At 46.0% G+C, this 26,705-nt stretch overlaps 2 protein-coding genes across 4 annotated transcripts in view; both read left to right on the plus strand.

The window, feature by feature from the left end:
* Positions 1-2,175: 2,175 nt before the first annotated feature.
* LOC108165188 lies at positions 2,176-4,349 on the plus strand. Its single transcript, XM_017301259.2, has 3 exons — positions 2,176-2,472; positions 2,533-3,147; positions 3,483-4,349. The coding sequence occupies exons 1-3, from the start codon at positions 2,279-2,281 to the stop codon at positions 4,183-4,185; spliced, it is 1,512 nt and encodes a 503-aa protein (XP_017156748.1). The 5' UTR covers positions 2,176-2,278; the 3' UTR covers positions 4,186-4,349.
* Positions 4,350-16,605: 12,256 nt separating this feature from the next.
* Positions 16,606-26,705, plus strand: part of LOC108156988 — a 123,403-nt gene continuing 113,303 nt past the window's right edge. For 2 of the 3 annotated variants that reach the window (XM_033387893.1, XM_033387988.1), the window contains exons 1-2: positions 16,606-17,033; positions 21,076-21,162. The gene's annotated coding sequence lies outside the window, so the exon portion shown is untranslated. The other variant, XM_033387958.1, reaches the window with a different exon arrangement.

A 26,705-nucleotide genomic window follows, 5' to 3' on the forward strand; every position in this document is an offset into this window, starting at 1 on the left:
TAGGATGTGACGCTTTTACCAGGCGCGACTAAGCTGCAGAAAGTTTGAGGCTCTGTGGGGAGTGTTTCGTTTTATACGGCGTGTTTCCTGAAAACATAAGATATTATGAAGATCCCAAGAGTATTCCATTGTAATGTTGTATTGGAATAAGTTTTATGTACCATGTACCAACGGAACGGAGGGAATCTGGACCATGAGTCGGGATCTTCCATTGATGTTTTAGAGTCTATTGAGTTGTCGGAAGTGATTGATTCGTTTGAGTTTGTTCTAGAGTTCATTGTTACTTCTAATATAAGAGCGCGAGATTGTTCTACTATTTCAATGCTATTTTCAAAGTTTTTTTAAGAGACTGCTGGCTTAGTAGAGATGTAAGGTGTCTTGGGAAGGTTCTCTGAGGAGGTCAGAGAGCTGTCATGAGCGGAGTCATGCGAGAGGTAAGGAAATGTGCTAGATGCAGTGTTAGGAGTTGTGGGTGCCATTGTCGAGGAGGTCGGGGAGTCTGCTGGATTTTATGTGGAGGAGAACTTTTTATACCCGATACTCAAAATGAGTATTGGGGTATATTAGATTTGTGGTAAAAGTGGATGTGTGTAACGTCCAGAAGGAATCGTTTCCGACCCCATAAAGTATATATATTCTTGATCAGCATCAATAGCCGAGTCGATTGAGCCTGTCCGTCCGTCCGTCCGTCCGTCCGTCCGTCCGTCCGTCCGTCCCCTTCAGCGCCTAGTGCTCAAAGACTATAAGATCTAGAGCAACGATGTTTTGGATCCAGACTTCTGTGATATGTCACTGCTACAAAAATATTTCAAAACTTCGCCCCGCCCACTTCCGCCCCCACAAAGAACGAAAATCTGTGGCATCCACATTTTTAAAGATACGATAAAACCAAAAACGCAGAATCGTAGAGGATGACTATATGTTCTAGAGTGTAAAATCTCAACCAGATCGTAAAATTATTATAGCCAGAATCAAGAAAACAATTTCATTCTTTCTCGCTCTGTCTCTCTCTAACACACAGGTTTCATGGTCGGTTTTGCCAATTGCAAAATATGAGTTCAAGGATCTCAGAACCTATAAGAGCCAGAGCAACCAAATTTGGTATCCACACTCCTGTGATATCGGACCTTGACCGTTTCGTGTCCAAATTTCGCCACACCCCCTTCCGCCCCCGCAAAGGACGAAAATCTGGGGCATCCACAAATCTCAGAGACTATTAAGGCTAGAGTAACCAAATTTGGTATTCGCACTTCTGTTAGATCTCACTATAAAACGTATATCTCAGAATTTCGCCCCACCCTTTTCCGCCCCCACAAAGGACGAAAATCTGTTGCATCCACAATATTGCACATTCGAGAAAACTAAAATCGCAGAATCATAGATAACGACCATATCTATCAGATTGCTGAATCTGGATCAGATCAGATCATTTTTATAGCCAAAAGCAAGAAATCAATTCGCAGTGGCTACGCAGCGCGTGACGTCACGCTCAGACTGATTTTCTGTCTCTCTCGCACGCACTCTTTGTCGTGTCGTTTAATATTAGCGGCGTCTGCCGGAGGAGAGCCATACTGACTTAGTATCGGGTATAACTGTAGAGTTGCGGTCTCCGCAGCAACTCACAACGTTCCCCCTCGTTGAAACTGATATTGTGGCCATGATGGTGAGGAAGCAGGGTGATCGCCGTTGCGTTTAAGGTCTTTCAGTGCTTTGATGAGTGTCCTAATAATTGGCATGACTTACAGCTCCTCGGATTGGGGATATATGTATTCCGTTAGCTTTACAGCGTGCCAAGAAACGCAGGGAGCGTAGATGGTGCCTTTGAATGGGGTAAACAAGTAACCTTGGTGAATCACGGACTTCCTAGGAGTTTACCAGCATGGGAAGGAGGGACCCTCCATTAAAGAAAGTGAAGATCGAGAGATTTCTTTGATCGGTTTCCATATAGACTTGGAGGAGCTTTGTGATGAGACGACTATAAATCTCGGTTGTTTTGTTTTGCCGATTTACAGGAAGATCGGGAAAGTCAACTGGAAATTTTTCTATATAACTGCAAAGCTGTTATCCCCTAAATTAGGTGGCTCGGGAGCCGTGGTTCTTTCTAGTACAGACTAGAAGATCAATGAGAATAGCGGTAAGCCGGGCGATGTAAGCACTACTATACTGGCAGTAGGCCCCGCGAAATGGCAGTATATTCAAGGCAACAGCACAAAATTATTATTCGGAAATTCATTTTTGTTCAAGGCCAAAATTGTATTCTAGAAGTTCAAGATCCAGTATGTACCGCGACCGTGACCACCAACTGACGGAGAGCTGTCCCGAGAGCGAGTACAGCCGTCTCGAGTGTTTCGCCGGCAATGTGGATACGGATGGCCCGGCCTCAACGGAATCTACGGAAGTCCCCGTTGAGCTGGGCAGCGAATGCGCGATGCCAGTGAAACACGTTGATGTACGAAGCGCACATAGCCTGGGGTAAGTCCCTTAAGAGCATCTCGCAGATCACAGCCCTTTTGTATCTATCGTCTGTTACAGTCACCCAAGTCCGGGTGCCTGCCAGGAGGTTTACCCCACCATAGACCAGCGAATGGCCGAGATTAAAGCCAACATCTGGAGCGGAACTCCATCTTACTCGGCCCCGTGCTCCTATCAAAAGCCCAGTTTTACTGTGTTCCGGCTGCAGCTGCGGAGCCCTCAATGCCAAGACTCAGAGAAAATTAATGCCGGCAACGATGCCCTACAGACGGCGCGCTCCAGGTCGAGTCTAAGGACTATGTGCCAGGCTGTCGCCATTCCCCGACGCGCTGAGGCCCCCCGGGCGGTCACTGAGCCGCGCCGCTCAACCCGCTTTTCCGACGACTGGAGCCTGGAGCTCGAGTCCAGTACCATCATTAATCACCACGCCGACCAGAGCGGCATCTCCCGTACAGATGCGGGAGCCGATGATGAGACATCGTCCCCCGCAGAGGAGCAAGATATGTCGCTGGGGTCTGGCATAGAAGCGGGCAGCAGCTCTTTTTGGGATGAACATGAACCGCACGGCTACCAGAGCCACAATAGAAACACGGCGAGAGCGAAAAGAATGGCCAGCTACGGCAGGACTCGTGATAAGGGGGGCAGGAGCTATGAGGAGTGGTTAACGTTGAAAAGGTAAGTCTAGTACCCAATGGTAATAGTCTGGCTGTAGACCTTAGTGGGAAGTGAAGGTAGAAAGAACGGGAACTCGGCTCCCCTCCGCCATGGTGCGCACATTGCACGAGGAAGAGTGGGTGAGAGAGAGAGACAGAGAATGAGTTAGCGCGTGGAAGGAAATCTTTTAAATATGAATGTGTGATTTTAGAGCACAACATTTGGTTGCTCTATCTCTTATAGTCTCTGAGATCTAGGAGTTCATCGGGACAGACGGTAGATTGCAGTCCATCTTGGCATCTTACTGAACTACAACAAATTGTAATACATTTTTCTTTAACCCTTTTACCCAACAGAAAGGAGGCCTCCCAGCAACAGCGCCAAGAGCGACGCGAGGCCCACCGCCTGACGGTGGCCGAGAGAATCCGCAAGCAGCTGTCCGACAAGAGTTACTCGAACTGGCTGGCATCCAAGCAGCAGCGTCATCTGGGAGCCCGGCTTCCCGTGCGGTTTGCGGTTGGGAGTGACGGCGCAGGCGCGGCCGATGCTTTCACGCATTTGAAGTCGGCGCACCTGCCGAAGTTCGTCCAGGTAAAGAGCGCCCCTCGATTCAGCACGTTGGTGGGAGGGAACGGGCGCAAGCCGGCCCGTTCGCCCGAGGAAGTACAGCGACGGGTGGAGCAGTGGGAGCTCAACAAGATGAGGGAACAGGAGCGACAGCGGTCGGCCAGGCAGCGCGAGAAGGCCCAGCTTCAGGCCATGGCCGAAGAGCGGGGCCGCCAGTCAAAGCTGGCTTGGGAGCGTTGGATGGCCCGGGTGGCTATTAAACCGCGTCCCGAGCCACTCAATCGCCGCCCCGAGTCGCTGACTAGAAGCACCGGCTCAATCTACGTCAGTCAGAAGATGTGGCATCATGGGAGCCTTGGCGCAGTACCCAAGAGCCCAGATACCCGGTTTCAAGGACGGTCGCCTGTTGCTCTGATGTCCAGTGCTCAACGTGCTCTGCGGCAGCGTCTGGACGAAATTGATGGGGTGCGGATGCATCGTAGGCCAAAGTAACATCCGGTAAATGCAGTCGTACCCGTTCAATTTCTACCTCTTTGTCCGTTCGACTTTTAGCTCCTGCCACAGAGAGCTTCCAGAAGGCCCAATGCAGTAATTTTGATAATTGTAACCTCAAATCCTTCATAGACTATCTGAAATTACACTATCCAACACAGGCAGTGACGGTGTTTGCTTTGGGCTTCTCTGATCAACGTAAGAGGGATAGTGTTTTCACTAACTTTTTAGCTAAATCGCGAAACGTTTGCACTCTTGCACGAAAACGAAAAGTGTTGTTGCCCCGACCAATTATTTTACAAATTATGTTTAAAGAGGGCACAAGCTAAATTGCCCTGGCAATGGAGTCAAATGTATGTTTATGATAAAATAAGTCGTCTACATTTTTCCTTTTGCAATTAAGATTCGTTTTGTTGTAGTTTTCATTTCGTCGAGGGCATGTTTTGTGTTTAAAAAGGAAGAATTTTTGCGGAAAATCGGAAAACTGGGGAATCCAAAACGGAGCATCATCTTATGTTCGAATTTATGTGCCCAGTTTGTTCCTGGTTCAAGGCGTACGTATGGCTAGGCTATCCCTGGGGGCCATTCCCTGCTCCCACTTGTAGTTTTAATCCCTTTTCAATGTGCCTCAAAGCCAGGCGACAACCCACTCAGCCTGCCCTGCTGTCCTCCTACACTGGCAGTGACTGCAACAAAATCGACGAGCACTTAGCTAAAATGTATGCCCAGCAATCCATCCATGTTCTGGGCAGTACTCCGGCCCTGCCCCACGCTCGCACAGCGGCCAGACCCCCGAAAGCCAAACCTACAGTGGCTGACGATTCGAATGCAGGACAAAAGGATTCCACATTTTTTCGGAGTTCATAGTTACAGTCCCAGAGAAGCAGAGACCGAACTTTAGTGGGTTCAATAAGGGCTTTTCCCTCAAATGAGCCACTCTTTATGTCTGCCATTCGATAATCCTAGCATCAGACGCACTTTTTCTGATGGAATTGGAGCCCAATTTCCATTGGATTATGGCGTAATCGGTAATCGCTTCCTCCATGGAAGTAAGCGTATTCAAGAGGTGGTTCTGTGTATAGCTGGAGAGCTAAAGATATAAGCTGAGAGCAGAACCACATCTCCAACGACTCAATCCGGCCTGCTGGATCGGAGTCCTATAGAAAGCACCCTATAGTTCCGTAAAAGCCCCTAACGGTCCAACGATCTTTCTGCTTGACCTGCTTGAAACGCCGACGGCCTTCGGCTTCAGGACTGGTCGTCGTGCGCTTACCTGGTAACTAGTTGCGTAAGTGGTTTCCCCTGTAATTGCCACCTCTTTCTGGTACTCTTTCGCCAAGTATAATTGGTTCATTGAGCATTTTCTTAAGCTTTTTTTCGCTCTGCTGTCATATCCGTATTTTGTATGTCATCCGTGCTTGGCCTGGATCGGCCATTTGGGGAGGATTGGGGGCTGCTACGCGGAAAGTTTCCGGGTGAAGGTCGGCATATCAAGTATTTTTCGTTGTCAAAAGATAATAAAAGCAACTATACTTTTGTCTTTTGCTGTCCTCCGTACCCGTTCCTCCATCCATTCGACACTGTGCAACAATTCGCTTTTGTCGTCTAGTTGCTTCTGCTGTTTGCTGCTTGATGCTTGATGTAGTTGATGTGGGGGCGTGGGGAAGGGGAGGCGCAACAAAGATACCCCCACCCGTACCCGCACCTGCTGCACCTTCATCTACAATGCTGAAATACTCGTATCTCACTGCAGGCCGTTCTCCTTTCACTCGGGCGACATTTATTTGTTTTATTTTAATTGCAGCTATGCGGCTCCAAGCACAGCGGCAAACGCAGCCAGGGTCGCTTTGAAGGGGAGCCACCATGGTGGGCGGGGGTGGGGGTAGCGGCAGCCCCATCTTTCGGGTCTGACTTTGCATTTGGCTTTTGCCAATGCGTTGCATCTTGCAACGGAGCCCGACACCCGACACACGGCGACAGCACAGAATGTTAATGAAATTTTAATTAAATAAGAGCTCGACTTCTCTTCCCACCATCCCCATGCCAACCCACCAGATGGTTATTTTGTTTCTTTTGTTGCGAAATAATATTTCTACAAATACAGAGGTGTCGTATGCATATTAATTGGCTTGTACTACGATTAATCTATTCAGACTTGGGCAAAAGTTTATATGTACCACTAAAAGACGGTAGTGGGGAGTTTCTAGATCGGAATTCGAGTAATAATGATAGATTTTTCTCTGTTTTAAGCTAAAGAACTCCCCTATTAAACGCTCTTCCTTAAAAAAGTTTCTTAAGGTATGAAAGATCATTGTTTATACCCCCTGGAAAAACCCTCTGATTATAGACCCTAAAGTTTTTGTTGCCTAGTGTTATTCGAAACACAGCATACTAGAAGCTTATCCCGAGATTGCATCGTTACAGGGCCGATAAATTCAGTGGGCGGTGCTGGGGGGGGGGGGGGGGGGGGGGGGTTTGGTATAATCTGATTGAATTCCGCCGGCAATGTAGGCAGTGCAGGAGGGTTCCCACATAAATCGTCGACTGTGGCGGCTCCAATTGCAGCCACAGACAGAGCGTGGAGCATAAAGCGATGAAGTGTGTACTTTTTCGGCGAAAATGGCATGGCTGTAATTGAAAAACTGCGCCGTTGCATACTTTTAGGGATTATTTTAAAAGAACGCAACACCAGTTCGGCCTTGGCTGGTCGGTGGGTGGTGGTGGGTGGGTGGTGGCTGGTGGGTCCACGTCATCACGGGGATTGTAAAAAATGTCACGCCAATCGCTGAGGCAAACAATTTGCGTTCTGCGGCTACTTCGGTGGCTGTTGCTGTGCCAGCAGTTTCCAAACACATTGTGGGTGGGGGGGTGTAGGGGTGTGTGGGTGTGTGGGTGTGGGAGTGTGTGGGTGTATGGGTGTCGGTGATGACTGCCTCCTTTGCTGTTTTTGTATTGGCCGTGCGTCGAAAGGCAATAAATGTGACCACAAACAAGCGAATAAACGCAGAGACACACACACGCACTCACACACACACATACGAACAGCATGCGCCTGCAACATGGAAAGCGAGCCGTGTTTTTGTGTGTTTACAAACGGCAGCAATGGCGCGGCGTTAATGGCCAACAAGCTTGAAAAAGCCGCCGAAGTAGCGGCATTTAAATGCATTGAATCCTTTGTGCCCCCAGCACGAGCACGAGAAAGCTCCCAGCCATAGCCCCAAGTCCTGCATGCGGAATCCGGATATTGCCATCAACATGGAGTCCCATGGACGATCCAAGGCTGGCCAAGGTGCACTTTTTGGCTTGGCTCCCGGCCAGTCGGTTCCAGCGGTATCTTCTGTCCAGAGGCGGGTTGGTGGTCCCCTTCCGCTTCTGAGGTGTCCCTCTCCCTCTGAGGCAGCCCGTCGGTCCTCCGCCGCCTCAGCAGGTGGTAGACCTGAAGAGCCCTGGATGTTGGGATGTCAACAACTTCTACCCCGGGGTTCTGCGGCTCCTCAGTGAGCCCAAGGCGAGGGCAGGCAATAGCCAACTCTGCCTCCGACACTGAGGGACTAGTGATACCCGATTCCAGTTCCTCTAAAACCTCTTTCTGACCCTTGATTGTGGCATTACACGAGCTGCTACCTCGGGCTTCCTGTTGCATTTCTAGGATATCGAAGCCGCACCCCCAATCAGCGCAGGTACTGGGTCTCCAACTCAAGATAGGATTAGTTCTATCCAAAAGGCATAATGTGTTGAAGGCTGCAGTGAACGTGGATCTTCAAACCCCTTCCATGATCCAGAAAGTCAAAACAACCAGGAGAAATAGCAGAAATCCCAACGACCCAACTCGAAAGGGAAATTCAAATTAGAAAACTTCTCTCCAGCTTCCAATTTAGCTCCGAATTTACCTCCCAGCAGGCCCCCTGAAGGAGCCTCGTCACCCCAACCAAATAACAACAAACCAACAAATATTTGGCCCTATGCCCTCTGGGGCTGTCATTAGCATCAGATTGCAGCTTGTCATTCCCTTCCACGCACCACAAGAGAGCAGTACAGCCTTCCCTTTCATAAACACCCACTCCCCAGGCAATGCACCTGGAAAAGGTAAAGACACTTGCAGGACTACGCCTAATAGAGACCGCATAAACAACCAAATGCTGCAGCACTCACCCCACTGCAATAATATTTTCCATCCCAATGCAGACAAGACAAATCTTAACCCCTGCTTGGCGAAAATACTGGACAAAATAATCTCGAACAGACTGTGGTGGCTCCTTAACAGGGTTTACAAAGGGCTCCAGGCCTCCTACCAGTCCTCTCAACCAAAAACCACATATCTCTCATATCACTGGACTTCACACAATGACCGATGAACTCAAAAACTGGCAAATACAATCTAGATACCTCAACAACATTACAAAGTTTCTGTCGCACCGCAAAATCATAGTTACAGCTTCCAACAGCCTACAACAAACTGAACAAAACAATAGCGAAACACACAAAACCTATGAATTTACTTCATACGCCGACGATAACTCAATTAAAAACAAAAATACATAAAAATACCTACTCCCTTGACAGTGACAACCTCTTTTCTGACATCGACTCATGGTGGGAAATGCAAGCACCTTGGCATACTCCAGTCAAACTTGTTGGCATTAGAAAACGAAAATAGACCAAAAAATACAAATGGAAACATCGTATCCACACCCTCAGCCCACAAATATCTTTATTTTTTCTGTTTGATCGCTTTTGGAGCGAATGCAAGACGATGAATGTGCATATTTGTATACGCACTTTGTATACCTTTTCGAAAATTAGTTTTCATTACACTTTAACCTAAGACCTCTCAACAGTTCACAATTCAAAACCCGACTGATTAAAATTGATTACAAAAATGTAATCAGGTCTTGGCGTTTTTTTTTCAATTTTTGAGAGATTTAAAATTGTTATTAATTTGGTACTCGTTCACTGCACGTGCTTTTCGATAATAGCAGCTGGGTTGAACAGCTGATTTTGGGAATGTGGCGACATCTATGGAAATTTATGGTACCTAGCCTTGATGATCACTCTTTTTCTAATGCAGAGGGATCAAAACCAGGTTTTGACTTTTAAAAATTAGGATCATAGTGCATAGTGCCAGCAGGGGTGTAGCGTCTCTAGGGATGGACTTACACTGATTCACTGGTTATCGTAATCGTTGTTATCGATGTTTTTTTTTATAGCTCTCAAAGGCTCGCAAGATGGTATAACGATGTTATGTTCTTTCTACAATATAGTTGAAAGGAGAAGTGTGGTGTGGTATCAATTATACACTTTAATGGTTTTAAAGTGTAGTTATGTATATGCTCTTGATTCTAGATAGCATTCCAGTGTGATGTATGAAACAAGTTTGTTGTAAAATAATATGTAGAGCATCACAGAAGGAGTTGTGGGAAGAAAGGTCCCTTGAAAGTGAAGCAACGAAGCAACAAATATCAAATATTATCAGCAATTGATATAACTGCAACACCAAGATAATTCTGTCATCAACCCAATTCTAATGTAAAAAGTAGACTTCAGCCTGCAATTTTACGGGAACTCCTATCTTTTATCTATAATTTCTTCGAACTACGCCTATCAACAACTGCAACTGCCATTTTCTTCCAATAGAAGCAAGAAAAGCTATACCCAACACCAGACACACGCCCCTAGAAACCGCCTACCAGAAACTCCTCAATTCCGAAAAGATACCAAAACTCCACTCAATACTTTTCAGCTTTGCAAAAGCCTTAGCAGCCACATACCCCCCTCTAACACACAATTGATCAACACCCATCTCCATCAATCAGACACTCCATCAATAATGTACAGATCTAAGGGTCCTCGAGCTTCAACAGTCTCTAAAGGAGCACCAGCTCTTATTCACAGACACATCTAAAAGCATTTTTGACACCTCGTACAGCAACATTAGAAATTGCAATCTGTACAGATTCGCTGTCTGCCCGGAAATCAATACGCAATCCTAACGATACGGAATACTACCCCTCATCCATCAGATACCACATATCCCCAGCAAAACCCAAAATTGTTCTGTTATGGGTATTGGGATACTTCAATATTCCCGGCAACGAACTGGCTGATCATTCAGCCAAAGAAAAACATAAATTCCCCCTCATCACAGAGGCAAATTACACTAATCCGACCTCCTTAAACGAACTAAAGCCTACAAAAACACAATCTAGGACAACACATCTCACCACTACAAGACCGAACAAAACTGACATTAAAGACCTAATTACCACAGGACACCTCCGCCCCGATTAGGACTAGGACACACCCTCATCGCCCACAAACATATCATAAACAAAACCGCCCCAACAACTTGTAAGCCACCTTTTTGTTTGGACTGCCCCTTAATCCAAAAACAAACATGGATTTCCCCGAACATGCCCTTAGAAGAACCAGAAACATGTCGCCAGCAACTTCCTTCCAAAAATCAAGCACCGAACACAACAGGAAAAAAAAATACACTGAAGTTCTATTAAAAGAACTTGCAGAAAATTTACAGAAAAATTAGGTATACTTTGGGCATATTCTAAGTATAGTCTGAGCCATGTAAATAGAATAACATCCAAGTAAAAATAGACATAGTCTAGCTTAAGGCCTTAGTGGTTAGAGCCTCATAGGATTGATTGTAACTCGAATTTGCATTCAATTTTGTGAAATAAATAATAATAAGCGAATATTTTAGGCATCAAAAAATATTTTCTTGTTTCTAGGAAACGCAGTATTCGAGGATGGGAGGATAAATAATCGCCCAACCAAAGAAAACACGATTTTTCTTTTGCTTTTTTCTTTTTTATGTTTCAACATAATCTCATTTTTGAACGGTCCTCTATTTTTTGTAATACCTTCCACAAAAATGGACTTGTCCAGGTCCTCAAAATAGGCGCAGGTTTCGCAGATACCCTGTTCATTCGACTCGTTCAATATATCCTAGAGAAATCCTATATTAAAGTACAAAATTTTGTCTAAAAGAAAAGAAAGTAAGTCTTTTAAAAACCACATAAACGGCAAGGCTCAAGCCGGGTCCTACACATATGAAGGCCTTTTATGCTGAAGGAGAATATATGTATGCTTTTGGGGGGCTCCCTTCTAAGAACTGTTGCGACTAAGGTGGTTCGGTCGCTTCGCCTTTTTAGCGATCCAAATGAAACCACAAGACAAATCGCTCCCGGAACCGCGAAGGAGCTGAATCATGCCGCTGCGGATGCCAAAGGATGGCCGTATTGTCGCACCGACATCCAAACCTCAAAAGACATGGGGGGGCAAGTGTGCTGCTGCCTGTACTTTTCTGAACATTTACATAAATTGACAAATTTTATGACACCAATAGGCAGAGCGGCATCGCAGCCATCGACGTGACAAAAAGTACCAAATTTCCGGCGCCGCGTTGAGCGTAAAGTGGCGCTAAAAAGCCACCCATTGATACCGAGAAAGAACCCCAGCAAAAATGCCGAGTGCCGTGCAAACGGCTACTGATAATTTTTGAGTCGTGCACCGGGCCGTGCCGTGTGACAGCTTCCGGTGGCAAACAGGTGCTGATAGGCCCTCCAAATTTTCGTCGTCTGGGGTCCAGCCAAACAATATTCTTATCTGCCTGCCAAGGAGCCCCATGCCTTCTAGATCATTTCTAATTGGGGACACCACCCAACCCCCTGCTGCGCCCAGTCGAGAGCCTGTTGTAATGAGCCAAAAATCCGCTTATTGAGATGTCGGTAATGAAGTCTCATCGGCATCAATTCATAATAATATTGCTGATTTTGTGTCCTATGGCATTTCATTTACAAATTTAAATTAAAGCATTGCGTGTGATCTGCCGGTACAGGTTGTTCCTCTGTAAGTCCTGTAAGACCTGTAAGTCTAGCGCTCATCGGATGCCCCATTGCCCCTCTTGGTCCAGCACAACGACCAGAAGCACATCCCGGACAGCTTTGTTCAATCTGAGGATTGAGGATACACGACCTCTTGGAGAACTTCAAAGACTTACTCTGCACTTAGAGCATCTGGAGTCAGAAGTTGGCGAGGTTCAACAACTGAAAGATCGGCCTCTGGAGCTTGAAACCGAGTCTGGAGTAGTGCAGGCTCTTCGAGGTCATATATGTGAGATGGAGGCAAAACTGCTCTATTACTGATGCCATTGATCCAACAATAATCATAAAACTGGAACATGTACGTGATACTTAGGGCCGCACTTCTGCGAGCAGTTGGTAATTAGAAACCGCTTACCCTGCGGTCTTTGGGCATCAGTTCTGGTGCAGATTTTTACATTAACGAGGAGCTATCAAGGGACACATATCTTTTATCTTTAAGGAGATCTTTACGGAAGAGATAAGAGAAGAGCAGGAAGGCAGGAAATATAAATACTTATGATGGTAACTTTCTCTAAATCACTGCTCTCTTTGATCTCTTTTGTGTTATACCAAATACTAGTTCTGTTCAAAATATCATACATGTTTTAGATACAGATAAAACATCAGTTTTTGAAAATAATTACAGCTGATGTTAATGAACTGAACAGAAAACTTGTGCACGCCGTAGTAAATAATGACTATGATAATTGCTTTAGTGGGGATGCCACACAATCCACAATTTTGAAGAAACGCGAAAACCGAGTAATCCGAATCATAGAGAATGGGTGTATCTAGCAGATTGCCGAATCTGGATCAGATCGGATCATTATTATACCCAGAAACGGCTACTCATTTTCTGTCTCTCTCTCTCACATACTCTTCCTCGTGCAGTGTGCGGCTCCTGGCGGAGGGAAGCGAAATAAAACTCCTGGTGTGGGAAAAAAGAACAGATGAGAAAAATATTTTTAAAGAAAAATCTAAACCGATAAAGTCGAATATATAACGAGCGGGAATGTTTTGGGCCGCGATTTGGTTCGCCCGATTTTTATGAAATGTTTTTTTTTTTGGCAAAAAAATCAATTGCGAAAAGCGAGACCAAACATCCCACAGTTGTGTTTGTTCAAACTTTTCAAACTCTAGAAGGGCTGTGGTGATTTTCATGGCTTTTGATTTGTTGTATTTGTAACTTTAAAAAAACATTGGAAAATTCACGAAAAAAGATGGAAAATCCAGAAGCGGACCGTGGCTTTCGGATTTATGAAAACGCAAGTCAGAAAAATGAAATCAGTCGGTTTAGAATGTTTATAGAGTACCCATGAAAATGAATATATGTTGAGAGCGATTTGGCTTATAAAATAGCAGTTTTGTTTCAGATATAACACAGGTTTAAGTGAGTGAAAAAGTGATTCAAAAAGTTGGAAAATTGTGTGGAAAGCGTTACATAAATTTGCCGCTACCAAGGAGATACAATCTTTCCCAACGGAGACCACGAAACATTGCGAATCAATTAACTTAAATGCTTCTCGAACACAGGAACAGGTTTAGAGCAGACAAATCGTAGAGCTAATCGCTGAGATAGTCTTCGAAGTGCAAGAAGAAATACTTCAAGTGTTCAGCAGCGTTTCTATGCGATTGCACAATTGAATACAGAGCACTTCCCTTCGTTTGCATTGGTCTAAAGGGGACCACCAGAGCCATTGCATTGGAAAATTGGCGCCATACTGCATGCTTTGCGCACAACTTAAACATCATTGGACAAAAAGCCGTAGGACAGTGTGAGGGCCAAAACAAAAACAATCGCAGCTCATCCGGATTCAAGAAGCTCAAAGATATCCAAAGCCAATTAAAGCTTCCCGAGCTTAAGCTGCCACAAGATGTGGCCTACACGTTGGAACTCAACAGACGACATGTTTCAGGGCTTGTATGGTGGTCGTTTCCCTTCTACGCCCTGAACAAGTACTGGCCCAGGCAGAATGGGATATTATTGATGGGGTGCTGAAGCCATTTTTTGACATTACAACTGAAATTTCGGAACTGAATAATGTCACCTTATCAAAGGTAAATATAATGGACTCTTTGCTACAGCAATCTATAGCCTATTTTCTAAGGGCAGTCAGACAGGAGACGACCGTAAATTTTTGAGGGCTTGGAGGATAATATTTTGCATGCGGAGAGTACCTTATACTAGTTAAACCCAAGATTTAATGCTTTAAAAAACCAGTTGCAATGTAAAATCGCTCAAACAAGATTGTTTGAAAATATTACTGATGATCTGTCTTCACAAATCAAAACTGTCAAAACTTCGCCAACCAAAAGTTGCCTTTGAGACGAGTATGACAAGCAGTTCAACCAAGTAATCCATCAGAGAGGTAGATAAACACCTAGCAGCGGAGTACATCAATAGAAAGCAGGACCCTTTGACCTGGTATACGAATGTGCCTTGAAACGTCTTTCTACAGCAGAAGAAATAGTCCGCAAAAGGCCAACACTCTTGACGCCCAATAAGATTGAAAGCCTTATGTTTTTACATAGTAATATGTAAAATATTTAAAAAACGTGTGTATCTTATAGGTTTTGATATTATAATGGACAACATAGGTAAAATTGTTGACTGGTTTTCAGCACCGACCGCATATATGTATGTACATAAAAAATGGAAGATGGGATAATTAAAACTGTGGGTTGTGCCCTAACGATATCAAGTTCTCAGTACAAATGAAAATAAATTTACGAAGTTATAAGGTCCATGAATTGTAGTGCATTTACACATAGGCTTAAAACTAAATATTAGACTTCAAAATTGAACTAAGAACAAAAAAAACCAATGAACAAAAAAGAACAACCAAAAAAGACAAATGAACAAAAAAGAACAGACAAAAAACAACGATGAACAAAGGAGAACAAACGAAAAAGAACGATGAACAAGAAAGAACGATTAAGATAGATGAACAAAAAAGAACGAACTAAAAGAACGATTTAGTTCACGAACGAGCTTATTCAGTAAATTGAACGATGTTTTGCCCAACACTACTCCTCAAGTCATTGATTTTTTCGACTGTTCGCAGGAACAGCAGCCACGTTGTTCGAAGGATGCTGTACGGCATCGCTTTAAATCTTCAAATAACTGAACAACCGAAATCCAACTTTGAAAAACACTCTCCAATGGCAAAAGTTTTAGTGGGCTGAAAAATAATCATCTGGGACGAATGAAAAATGGCGCACAAACGCACATTGGAGGGTCTTGATCGCGGCATGTTCATGGGTCGGCAAATCATCCGCTTTATTTGTTCAAGGTGCTTCAATGAAGGTAGTTAAACCGAGTAATGGGAATAAAAGTAGAGCCGCTACCCTTGCCGCGACTCACAAGGCCCATGCGACACCCAACCGAAACAGAAACGCAGTCCGTCGCCGATATTCAGATAAAGGCCGATATGTCTACTGGAATATAGAATCGAGTAGAATATTGGATGGATGGGATGGTAAGGAATGGCTTTCTATGGCCCATGAAAGTTCTATGTTAACCACTTAAGATCATCATGTATTACATGTACATCTATGATGCTTTTATGACATATCTATGTTCATACATATAAGATTTTCTTAATTTGTTATCCACTCTCCTCTATAACCTAACATATGTAAATATTTATTTATTTAAAAGTGAATTTGCATAGTACAGGGTTCGTTCCTTTTGCTTTAATTTACTTTTTCTTTACGATTGCAAATATTTACATACATATGTAAATGCATTTTACAAAAAAAAAATCGGCCGCCTGAAAGTATGCTCGATTGGTCGGGAGGGGAATGTGCAGCGCTACGCTGCCGCTTCAAGCCAAAGATCCAACATCAAACATGCTTGGCAACAGGCACCGCAACAATTGCTGTAGCCGTGATTAGGTTTGGGACAACAGCAACAATTTATCAACAATCCCCTGAGAGATGGTGAACACGAGCACGACGTACGAGCACACACACATGCACATAGAGTTCTCGCTCATGTGACGCAGCTGCTGCCCTACGCTTCGAACATGTTGCGTTGCGTGCTCGTGTTGCTGTAGTCGGCTCTCGACGTAGCGACGCACAGTGGCTGTATGAGACGAATAAGAAATGAATAAAATAAATCCAAGAAATAAAATGTATTGGACAGGAAAATCTTCCAACTTCCATTAATATTGATAATAATGAATACACCTAATAAAAGACAACAACAAGATAATCATTCTACCTTAAAGATTTCCGCATGTACATTCAAATTAGTCAATGCTTTCATTCAGAAAATTACTTTTGCCGCCGCTGACGTCCCACTGTGACGCGAGTCGCGCCCAGTCGTATTCTGTCTGATTCATGGTCGGAACCATCGAGCCGTGAGAGGGAGTTGAATTGAATTTGAGAGAATGTTGCATGTCAGCTGTTGGACTTCGGGTCCACGCCTGTGTGCGTGAGAGTCTAGGGCTTGTGTGTGTTGGTGGCCCGTCGAACCAAATGGTTCGACTCGAACACAACAAACGAACATCGACCGGTCGAGTGGAACATCGCTGCTTCAATCTGTCTCGGAAACACCAGAAGTATTGTCGGTTTTTTTTCCGTGAACGCCGGTCGCAGACGCCTTTGGAGCGAGAATTCGAGAATCCGTGAATCGAGTGTTTGTGCTGTTCCTCTTGGTCACGTTACGACCCGCCGCTCAACCAAATCCAGCTGCAGCTGCAATCGAGCCGCAGATCGTGCGCGTGTTTTCCGTGTTTTCCGCAGGCTGTATAAATTTTTTTTTTGGTTATTTGCCAGTGAGCGTGTTTTTTTTTTTTCTGTGCCCGTGCCCGTGCCCTCACTACCACCCCCTTTTAGATCGAAAATAATCACTCGAAACCAAGTCTGTTTGACACGCTCAAAGTCAGCGAAAACCACTCGGCGCGCTGAGTGGAGTTAATTGGGGTGTCGTTGAGAACGAACCGAGTGGATCGACGCAGCGAAGAGGTAAACCAATGCAGAACTCAACATACAATGTGTGTGTGTGTGTGAGTGTGAGATAATGCACCACAACCCGTTGAACCGGTTCGACACTCACCTCAGCCTACCTGTAAGCCAACAACAAAAAAGAAAAAAAAGTGCACGGAAACTCAAGCAGCAGCAGCAACGACAACGACAATATGAGCGAGAGCAAAAAATTCCATCGTATCGTTTGGTGTGCATCTGCGGTGCGGTGCCGAAATAGCGACCCGCAGCGAAAAGACAAGAGTCGGGGCACCCCCATTAACCCCGCTATGACGATCGGTCCGGCAGTTGGCCGTCCGCTTTCCCAGTGTTTCCCAGAAACAGCAACAAAACTTGCAAGCGGAAGGCACTGCAATTGAAGTTTGCCAAATATGACAAAAACTCTTCGTCGGAAGCCGAAAGTTCTCTTTTGAAGTGCATGGTGGGAAGGGGGCGAGGGGCTCCTGTCAGTACAGTTAGTCGCTAACGAAGGACTCCTTCAGTGTGGCTTTGTTGGCGTTCATCTACATATGTATGCAGCAGCCCTGCTGTATTTTATTTTGTTAATGAAATTATCTTCTTGCGAAGAAAGGAAATGCAGGCAGGTGGAGACACAAAGAGCAGTGAAACAAAAACAACAAAAAATACTTTTAGCCGCCACAAAGATGCTCCCAATCGGAGAGTAAAAGATCCGACGGTGTCTCTCTCTCTCTCTCTCTATCTCTTTCTGTGTTCTCTTTGGTGGATTCTGAATTCAATTTTTGCGGGCACTGACCATGTCCAAGTGAACAAACACACATTCACACGAAGTCGTCTGAGTGTTGTTGTGCTGTGTGTAGTAATTTCGGGCTCAGGCAGAGCTTAAGCTGCTCTCAAGCGTTTTCCAGAGCAAGAGAAAGCAGCACAGAGAGGAAAACCAGATACGAACATTATGACTGTTGGATGAGTGGAAAAGAGGAGGAGGCGGCGGTGCTGGTGGTGGTGGTGGTGGTGGCAAATGCCAAAAAGAAGTCGCTGCCTGCAGCCTACAACAAATACTCACGCACACTCTTACAACCGCTGTCTGCGTGTGCGTGCGTTTGTGTACGAGAATACATTGTGAAGCTGGAACGGGAACGGGAATATGGGAGCCAGCAAGAGCAACAAAAACTCAACATACACTCCTCGCCACTCGAATAGGACCCTCCATACAGACACACAGACATTTCTTTTTGGATTTAAAGTTTATTAAATTTAATTTCACCAAAAAGGAACAAAAAATATTAAGGAAAACGAGTCAAAACTCGGGGACACTAAGAACAAAAATTGTAATCATCTTAAATCAATTGGAATTGGAAGATTAAAAATAAATATGTTTAAGAGTTAGTTGAGGAGTCACCTTTCTGCATCGGGTTTGGAAGATTTGTATACAAATTGGCCTAAATATTTAGCCATATTGTTGGCCAGCTTAATAGCTCCACGTTTTGGCTCTGTTTATACGCCTTAACAATCCAAAAGGTTTTTAAAGTGTGGAAAAGTATAGCTAAAGCCATCAGAGTCCTCCAAATTAATTTGAGATGCCACTCCAAAGACCTTGCGCCTTTCGAATCGGGTTAGGAGGTGGGCTATATGGTATAGGGGTATATTCGATTTGTGGGAAAAGTGGAGGAGGTGTGTAACACCCAGAAGGAAGCCTTTCCGACCCCATAAAGTATATATATTTTTGATCAGCATCAATAGAAGAAGCGATATAGCCTTGTCTGTCCGTCCGTTTTGTTTGACGCCTAGTTCTCAGAGACAATAAGAGCTAGAGCATCGAAATTTTGTATTTCAAACGCGCCTTCCGCCCCACAAAAGACGAAAATCTGTATCAATCAACACAGAACCATAGAAAATTTAGCAGATTGCCGAGTCTCTATCTGATCTTATTATTCCAATAGACAGAATGAACAAATTAATTTCCAGTGACTACGCAATGCCTTCCAAGCGCCTAATCATGCTCTGTCTCTCTCTCTCTCTCACACTCTTCGTCGTGCATTGTGTGAGCCCTCTGGGGGAGGAGAGCCTTACTGACTGGGTAACGGGTAGAGTCGCGGCCCTAGCTTTGACTCACAACATGCCTGCTCTTATTTGCTTTGATTTTCGCCCAAGAATAGTGCAATTTCGATGCTTTTTTCAACAAAAGTCGCTATACGCATGTGTGGGTACTTTGATGTTACAAATTGGCTTTTAACCTGTTGGCTTCTGTGGATTTTTAAAGCTATTTTAGCCAGCCTCCGTGTAGGCTTTAATTTTTCTGTGACTCCAACAATTTAAGTGATATTTGTAACAAAAATAATCCTAAATGAAACTAAAATATGTGTCGAAGACAATGATTAAACTGAAAGCCTGTCACATTCACCGCCTATTTGGCATGTTATTTTATAAATAATTTATTCAAATAATAGCTTAATCTTCCTTTTGTGGAAAATACAATCATTCAATAAAGTTAAGTCTCCAAAGTGCTGGGCTTGTGGGGTGTCTGGGAGTGTACATGTACATACATATGTACATATGTATCTTTAATTTAGGGATACCCTTGTTCTTTCAAATGCTACTGCTTGTATTCTATGCTGCCGTCGTAAGGTAATAATTCAAATAGAAATATGAGCCAACAAATAGACACACGACCACATATATGTATTCCATCAATAACATAACCATATATTTTATTCAAAAACGTATATATGTATGCCCTATTTCCCTGTGAAAGGGTGTACAAGAACCTGCAGGGCATTCTAGAGCAGCGGTGAGAACAATGCTTCACTGCTCCACTCTGATGGGCGACGGCGAGGGTGGAGGGCATGGATCTGGCACCATCAATATGCTCCCGAGTGTATGAGTCCGATTCTGTTGTTAAATGTGTCCAACAAGGATGCAGCGGATTGCTGTGATCTGTGCCTTTGGCTGAGCAGAATCATTGCATCTGTAAATGTACAAGAAAACATATGTGGAAAGCACTGCCTTGGGGCAAAATACAAAAAGATTGCTTTAAATTTGTGATTAATTTTGTATTTTCAGTTGTTATTTGAACAAGTATTGTATGGGGGAATCAATAGCCATACTTTGAGCAGCATACATAGGCATGAGTGTGGGGGATACGATACGCGGAGCTCTCCCAAGAGGCCCGAGATAATCCGTATTAAAACCCGTGATTTGTGTTAAAAATGTATGGTTTTTTGTGCGGAAAAGTCGCAAAATATGTATCCCGTAAAACATGATCATGTCTCCAGTGTCGATCACTTTTGGCATGGAATGGAGTGGAGTGGAGTTTGGGGTTATCGTTAAGCCATAAAAAAACACTAAAAACAACAACAACAAAAAATATACCACAAGCAAAACTCGTTTTTCGCATATTTGTATGTATGTATGTACATATGGGGCTCCCCAGCAGAAAGGCAGCTGGAAGTGCTGGAGTTGAAGTTGGAGCCAAATGAGACACGAAGAAGAACGGTTTGCTGCCGAACTGAGGCTGAGGTAGGAGCAGCTCTGGCAGCGGTACAGTTTGACCCGTCTCGATCGATAACAATAGAACATTTTGAGGCAACAGCGAAAGCACCCAGAATTAAGTCCAAGGACTCTCAAAGGCAAGCCGAAGGACAGAACAGTAACCTGGCTAATGGCTTAGCTCTTTGAAAATGGGATTTAATCTAGATTTAAGACCTCCTCTTACAAACATACATTTGGTATGCGCCGTTCGTATTAATTTTGATTACCTTTCCGGTGCTTTTTCTTTGCTATCTCGCTCTTTTTTTTTTTTTTGGTTCTATTGTTTTTCACGCCCACGCTAACCACAAGAGCGGTGGCTATCTGTTCCTCTTTGTGCCAATGTTTCTCCCGCTTCGTTTTGCCTCATTGTTTACTCCTTTTGTGGCTGGTATTCGCTGCTCGCTCTCTCTTGCGGTCTCGCGGTCTCTTTGGTTTTTCGGGGATCGAACGATCAATGTTCGGTATGAGTCGAACTCAAACTCGAACCCAGTTCGAACAACAGCTGCTAACCGTTTGTCCCCCTCTCTTTGTCTTGCAGCTACACACAGACAACGGCACGTACTCACCGATGGGCTAATCACAGGGCCAACCGTCAACGGCTGAGTTGCAACAGAAATCATATCAGGTAAGTCACAAAGCTACCCCCCCATCCCCAGCATTTCCCAGAGGAGGTTGGAGCTCTTTAAGACTGGTGTTTTTTTCTCTCTATCTATCTCTGGGTCAGGCAAAATAGGTAATTATCGTAAGAGCTTGCCTCACCCTGCATAAATATACCACGCTCGCTGCTGCTTCGCTTCGGCTCGGCGCGGGCTCGGCTCGTCTTTTGTTGTCGGCGTTAATTGCTTTTTACGACAGCAACAACAACAACAACAACAACAAGAGCACAACATATTTTCGGGCTTAGTTACTGAACGATCGTTATACGCTCGAGTGGAAAGAGAGAGAAACAAATCGCATTTCTGTTGAGAGAGCGGCCGATATCGTATGACGCGAAAACACACATGAACTTCATGTGAATGTGTCGCCGCCCTGCGTGTGCGGCTGTTGAACTTCTCAATGCACGCACACACACACACCAGAAATGCACATCCACTCAAGAGAAGTGCCAGCCAGATCATGGGTGGGAGCAGAAGGGGACATACTAGAGCGTTTCTATATACCCAATACATATGTATGTATGTATGAGGCATGTTATTGGACCCACTGTGCCAGCAATGCAATCTCTTAGGTGTGTGTGTGTCTGTGTACGTTACTCATATATCATTTGCCCATAAATTTAAACGTCATTTGACAAATATGGCGTCACCCGAAATATCGGAATTGAATGATTTATTTTCCCATGGACAAGGAACCACACGATTGGGGTGGGGGGGGTGGACTTGCTTGCTTATAATGTTTAAATATAATAACAAACTTGGAAGACACGAAACGAAGCTCCTGTCTCGTGTCTTGCTGCCATGACGGGGACATGCATTTGCCGTCGGCATTTGTTTATTGCTTAATTCCAGCGACGGCATTCGGCATTCGGCATTCGGCATTCGGTACAAATCGCTGTTTGATGACTGAAATTTGATTCCAAGCCCACACACTGATAAGGAACGTATGTGTGTGTGTGTGTGTGTGTGTGTGTGTGTGAAACTTTTCGTTTGGAATCGGAGCACAACATTGATTCTTTTCCCCATTACGGAGGGGTGGGGGGGTCAACCAACCCATTTGGCCGCACCTCTCCGCACCCCCTCCCCCCCCTCACTTGTTGCTGCCTAAACGAGCGTCGGAGACGCAGCCCCCGGCCATAAATCAAGTGCACAAAACTGCAGTCTGCGCAGCGCGTTGTCTAAGGGAAAGGCGGGGGGGGGGGGGGGGGGGGGGGGGGGTGCCACGAGCATCCTTCAGACACAATGTTGCTGTGCAAATTTGCATACGGCCAGACATTCGCGACGGTACTTTGTCGCCCTTAATCATTTCCCCAAGCCCCAAGACTCCAGGCCCCAAGCCCCCAACCCCCTAGCCCCTTCCCTGCACCCCGTTCCAAGGGGCTGTATTGACCCTCAATGATGTCCAAAGATGATGGAAAACCTGGCTGGAGCACTCAAAGGCCAGGGCTAGAATGTATCTATGTATCTATGTATCTTTGTATCTATGTACCTACAAATGTATGCAAATATGTATTTACATAGTTTACCAAAAAATATATTCCGTTTTTTTTTTTCATTTTCACCATCTCTGAAGAAGCAGCTGTATTTGCATCTGTATCTGTATCTGTGGCTGCGTCTGTTTTGTGTATCTGTATCTGCGCTTGGTCCTGCAACCCGGAGGAAGCCATCAGCAGCAGCAACAAACTTTGGTTATTTGTTGGTAGAGTGAGTGCTTCAAGTGCCTGTCCCTGCTGCTGCTTCAGCTTTTACTTTTGCCTTTGCTTTTGTGGCATGCAGCAAGTTTTTACGCGCACAACGCTGGCCCTTCCTTTCTCACACAAACACACACAGACACATACATACATATATATACTCCGTAATGAGGTACCACGGAGTCGAGTCGAGTCGACCAGCGCTCGTGGTGGGATATTGTTTTGTTTACTCGCCTCGCCTCGCCTCGCCCCGCCCCGTCCCGCCCCTGCTTTCACCCCACTCCCCCAGCTGATAACACAAAATCAATAAGTAATAAGATAACGTAACCCCAACTCCCTCCCCCCTCTCCCACTCTGTCCCTTTCCCAATCTCTGTCGCTGTCTCTGTCTCCGTTCCGTCCGTGTTGTTTGCCTTCTGATAAGCCCCTGCCCCTGCCCCTGCCCCTGCTCCCCGCCCTATCGGCAACACGAAAGTGCAAGAAACATGCTCCCGTTACGTTCCGTTTCGTTTCGTTCCGTTCGGTTCGGTTTCCAAGTGACAATCGCAATGAAAATGTTCTTGCCACCATCGGAACGACAGGAGGGGGGACAACGTACAGCATTCAACATTAAACGGCAACGATGACAGCAGCAAACAACCCGCACCCGCACCCACAACCACCCCACTCCACCCCCACCATAACAGCGCAACAACGCAATACCGCATCGCCCCCCCTCTTTGCCCACTCTTCCGCGGCCGCATCGCCCCCCCTCTTTGCCCACTCTTCCACGGCCGCATCGCCCCCTCTTTACCTTCCTTTTCACGGCCCCATCACACCCTCTTTTCCCTTCTCCTCCACGGCCGCATCACCTCCTCTTTTCCCTTCTCTTCCACGGCCGCATCAGCATCATCACCTTCCGAGTGAGAGGAGAGCAGCGTGTGCGTGTGCACAGTGCACAGTGGAGTGCGCGACACTTCCCGATCCTGCCGTCCTTCCTGCCTGATGCATCTAGCAGGATCGCTTCCTAGATCCCTATATTGCACCTCTTCAGAGAGGCGTTCTTTGGCACTTGGAAAATCACACGAGTAACGGACGGAGAAACCCTTTCAGGAGCTTATGCTAGGCCTTTCTCGAGGTCCTTGCTGGTTTTAGCTCACTTCGGGATCCACAATAATCGTATTGAGTTATTAAATGATGAAAAATCCACTCGTTTGACTTTAGTCCTATGGAAGAATTGGTCAACGCGGCTCTTCGGGTAGAAGCTCTCACCTTTGGCTCGCTTCGGCTGGCAGTTCTCACCTTCGGCTCTCTTCGGCTGGCAGCTCACACCTTCGGCTCTCTTCGGCCCTCTTCGGCTGGTAGTTCTCCCGCTCGGCTCTCAGCGACGCACTTCAATGTATGCGTTCTGCGATTCTTGGGTTCTTTGGGAGGTCCTTTCCGTTCTCTGGCATGTTTTGAGCTGTTCGGTGCCCACTGTGCCCCGATGCAGTGCATCCCCAACCTTCCCCCAAGGTGAAGCCTCTCCTCCCACAGCGACATCGTCTTCGTCGTCGTCGTCGTCGTCGTCGTCGTCGTCGTCGTTATCATCAGCATTGATTGTTGGAACCTTGTCAATAGTTGCCATTTATGAGAGAGAGACCGCCCCGCCACGACTCCGTCACTCCTCTGCGCCTCAAGGTGGAAAATGCGACGACTCTATTTCCATCGCCCCACCCCCGTGCCCCTCTTGCCTCTCGAGTGTCGACGTTTTTCGATTGGTCTTTGGCAAAGTTATCCCCTGGCGTTGGGGACACGGGTCTGTGGCCTGTCTGTGGATGGAACCCCTTTTGGATTCAGTTTCGACTCTAGCCGGCGGCATTTTGCAAGCTAAATAACGTGTTTATCGCTCCCCCACAGACCTGATAACAGATATACAGATACAGATGCAGATACAAAGACAGATACAGAGACAGATATGGATATGGCTACAGATAAGGTTTGAAATCACTCGAATAAGTGTGGATATCTTGCTCTGTGCTTGGCAGACCCTTCGTGGCGGCCAGTAGCTCCACTGAATGCATGTGGAGACCATACGGAACTAGCCTTTCGATGGGGTTACCACACGCTGGCACATTCAGGCATTTCCCGTGGTCAAAAAGAGCCATTAGCCGGGCAGATTTGGTAGCTACTTTCGGGCGTTGTCCCCTTTCTCGATTGCCATCTGCAAAGGCTGCTCTCTGCGAAAGGCAGACAGCAGAATGCCGAAGATTTTGCACTGCTGGCAGGCCTGTAGTTACAGAGGCAGAGGCACAACCAGAGCAGGAGCCAGAGCCAGAGCCAGAGCAGAGCCAAAGCCAAAGGCAGAGCCAGAGCCAGAGAAAGAGCCAAAAGCACAGCCAGACCAAGAGCCAGAGGTAGAGGCACAGAGCCACTGGCCATAGCCGACATATTCCTGCAGATCTGAAAAGTTGAGGTCGATCTACCTCCTCCCTCCACATTCAGCCAAAATTTGGCACCATCTGTGGATCCACTGGTCGACCAACGCCTCGAAAGGGAACAGAAATCGAAAGGGACAAAGAGAGTTGTCAAGGATTCCACGCAGTAAAGGACTAAGTCATGGTTGCTGCTCTTCGCTTTGATTATTAAATATTAAAATCCAACCCCAGGGGGAAAAGCTAGGGGCAGTGGCAGGGGCTACAGTGGCCTGCCACGTACTCGTGGACCATAAATGTATATGTTGTACAGCTGGGTGTGGTGTGGTGCAACCACAGGAGCGAGCAGATGCGGCGTCCGCGAAGAAGAGCCATGGAATGCCAGAGAATGTGTGATGGAACTGCATAAAGATTTACAGAGAGTCAGTGGCGAAACAATTCCGATGTGGAAGAGGCTTGGAGCTTGATCATACTCCAAAAGAGTCTAGGAGTCGATTCGTCTGTTTTCTCTGACTTCTTTGAGGCCTTCTTCTCAGAGACTCGGCAGAGCTAGAGCCACCAAATTGGGCGTACAGTCTGCTGTGACAACCCACTGTTAGAGCATGACCAGATCTAGCAGATTGCTGAAACTGGATCAGTTTGGATCCATATTATGGCCATATCTCTCTCCCTCACGCGCACTCTTCCTCGTGCAGTGTGCGCCCTCTGGCGTTGGTAGGGAACAAAAAGTGGAAACATATAGAATGGAATGTATGTATAAACACCTCCCAAATGGCGGTGAGGACATTCCATAAAACACTACCGGCCATAAAAGTAGAGCCGCGACCCTTGCCGCGTCCCACATGGCTGCCGTTCCGTTTTATTTACTCAAGACGTGAACTGCACACCCATGCAAAAAGCACACACACGCACACATATGCAAATACATGTGGTCCATTCATAATGCCGCAGGATATGCGAAAGCGTTGGGAGAGGGGAGGTGCCAAGGGGGGGGGGGGGGTGAGCCTCGTGTGCTGTGCGTGTGTTTTATCTATTGTCCTTTTAATTTCAATTCCCATGTGGGCTTTACGCTTAGTGCACATTATTCATTTATGTTACCCGTCTCTCCCCCCCGCCCCCCCCACACCCCACCCCCAGAGCCCCTCCCAGCCCCCCTCCCGGGGCCCAGTGTGTGCGTTGAGCTAATTTTTGCTTTCTCGTTGCTCGTTTCTCGTTTCTCGTTTCTCCATTCGTTTGTTTTATACCGTTACTGCTGATCGCTAATCTGTTAATTTATCATACACACAGCCAAAGCAGATGTTCGAGTGTGTGTGTGCTCCCTCTGTCAGGGGGGAGGGGGAGGGGAAGGGGAGGGGGGTGCCCCCGAGCACGCAGCCTATTTATCATGGCGCTTAGCTGCCCGTCCGAGTCCCCTGCGATGGCTGTGTGA

Source organism: Drosophila miranda, chromosome XL, assembly GCF_003369915.1.
Source record: "Drosophila miranda strain MSH22 chromosome XL, D.miranda_PacBio2.1, whole genome shotgun sequence".
Taxonomy (NCBI): Eukaryota; Metazoa; Arthropoda; class Insecta; order Diptera; family Drosophilidae; genus Drosophila; species Drosophila miranda.

Coding starts and splice junctions, on each gene's coding strand:
- LOC108165188 (XM_017301259.2), top strand. CDS start 2,279: ATGTACCGCGACCGTGACCACCAACTGACGGAGAGCTGTCCCGAGAGC. Junction 2,473..2,532: donor CGAAGCGCACATAGCCTGGG/GTAAGTCCCTTA, acceptor CGTCTGTTACAG/TCACCCAAGTCCGGGTGCCT. Junction 3,148..3,482: donor GAGTGGTTAACGTTGAAAAG/GTAAGTCTAGTA, acceptor TTTACCCAACAG/AAAGGAGGCCTCCCAGCAAC.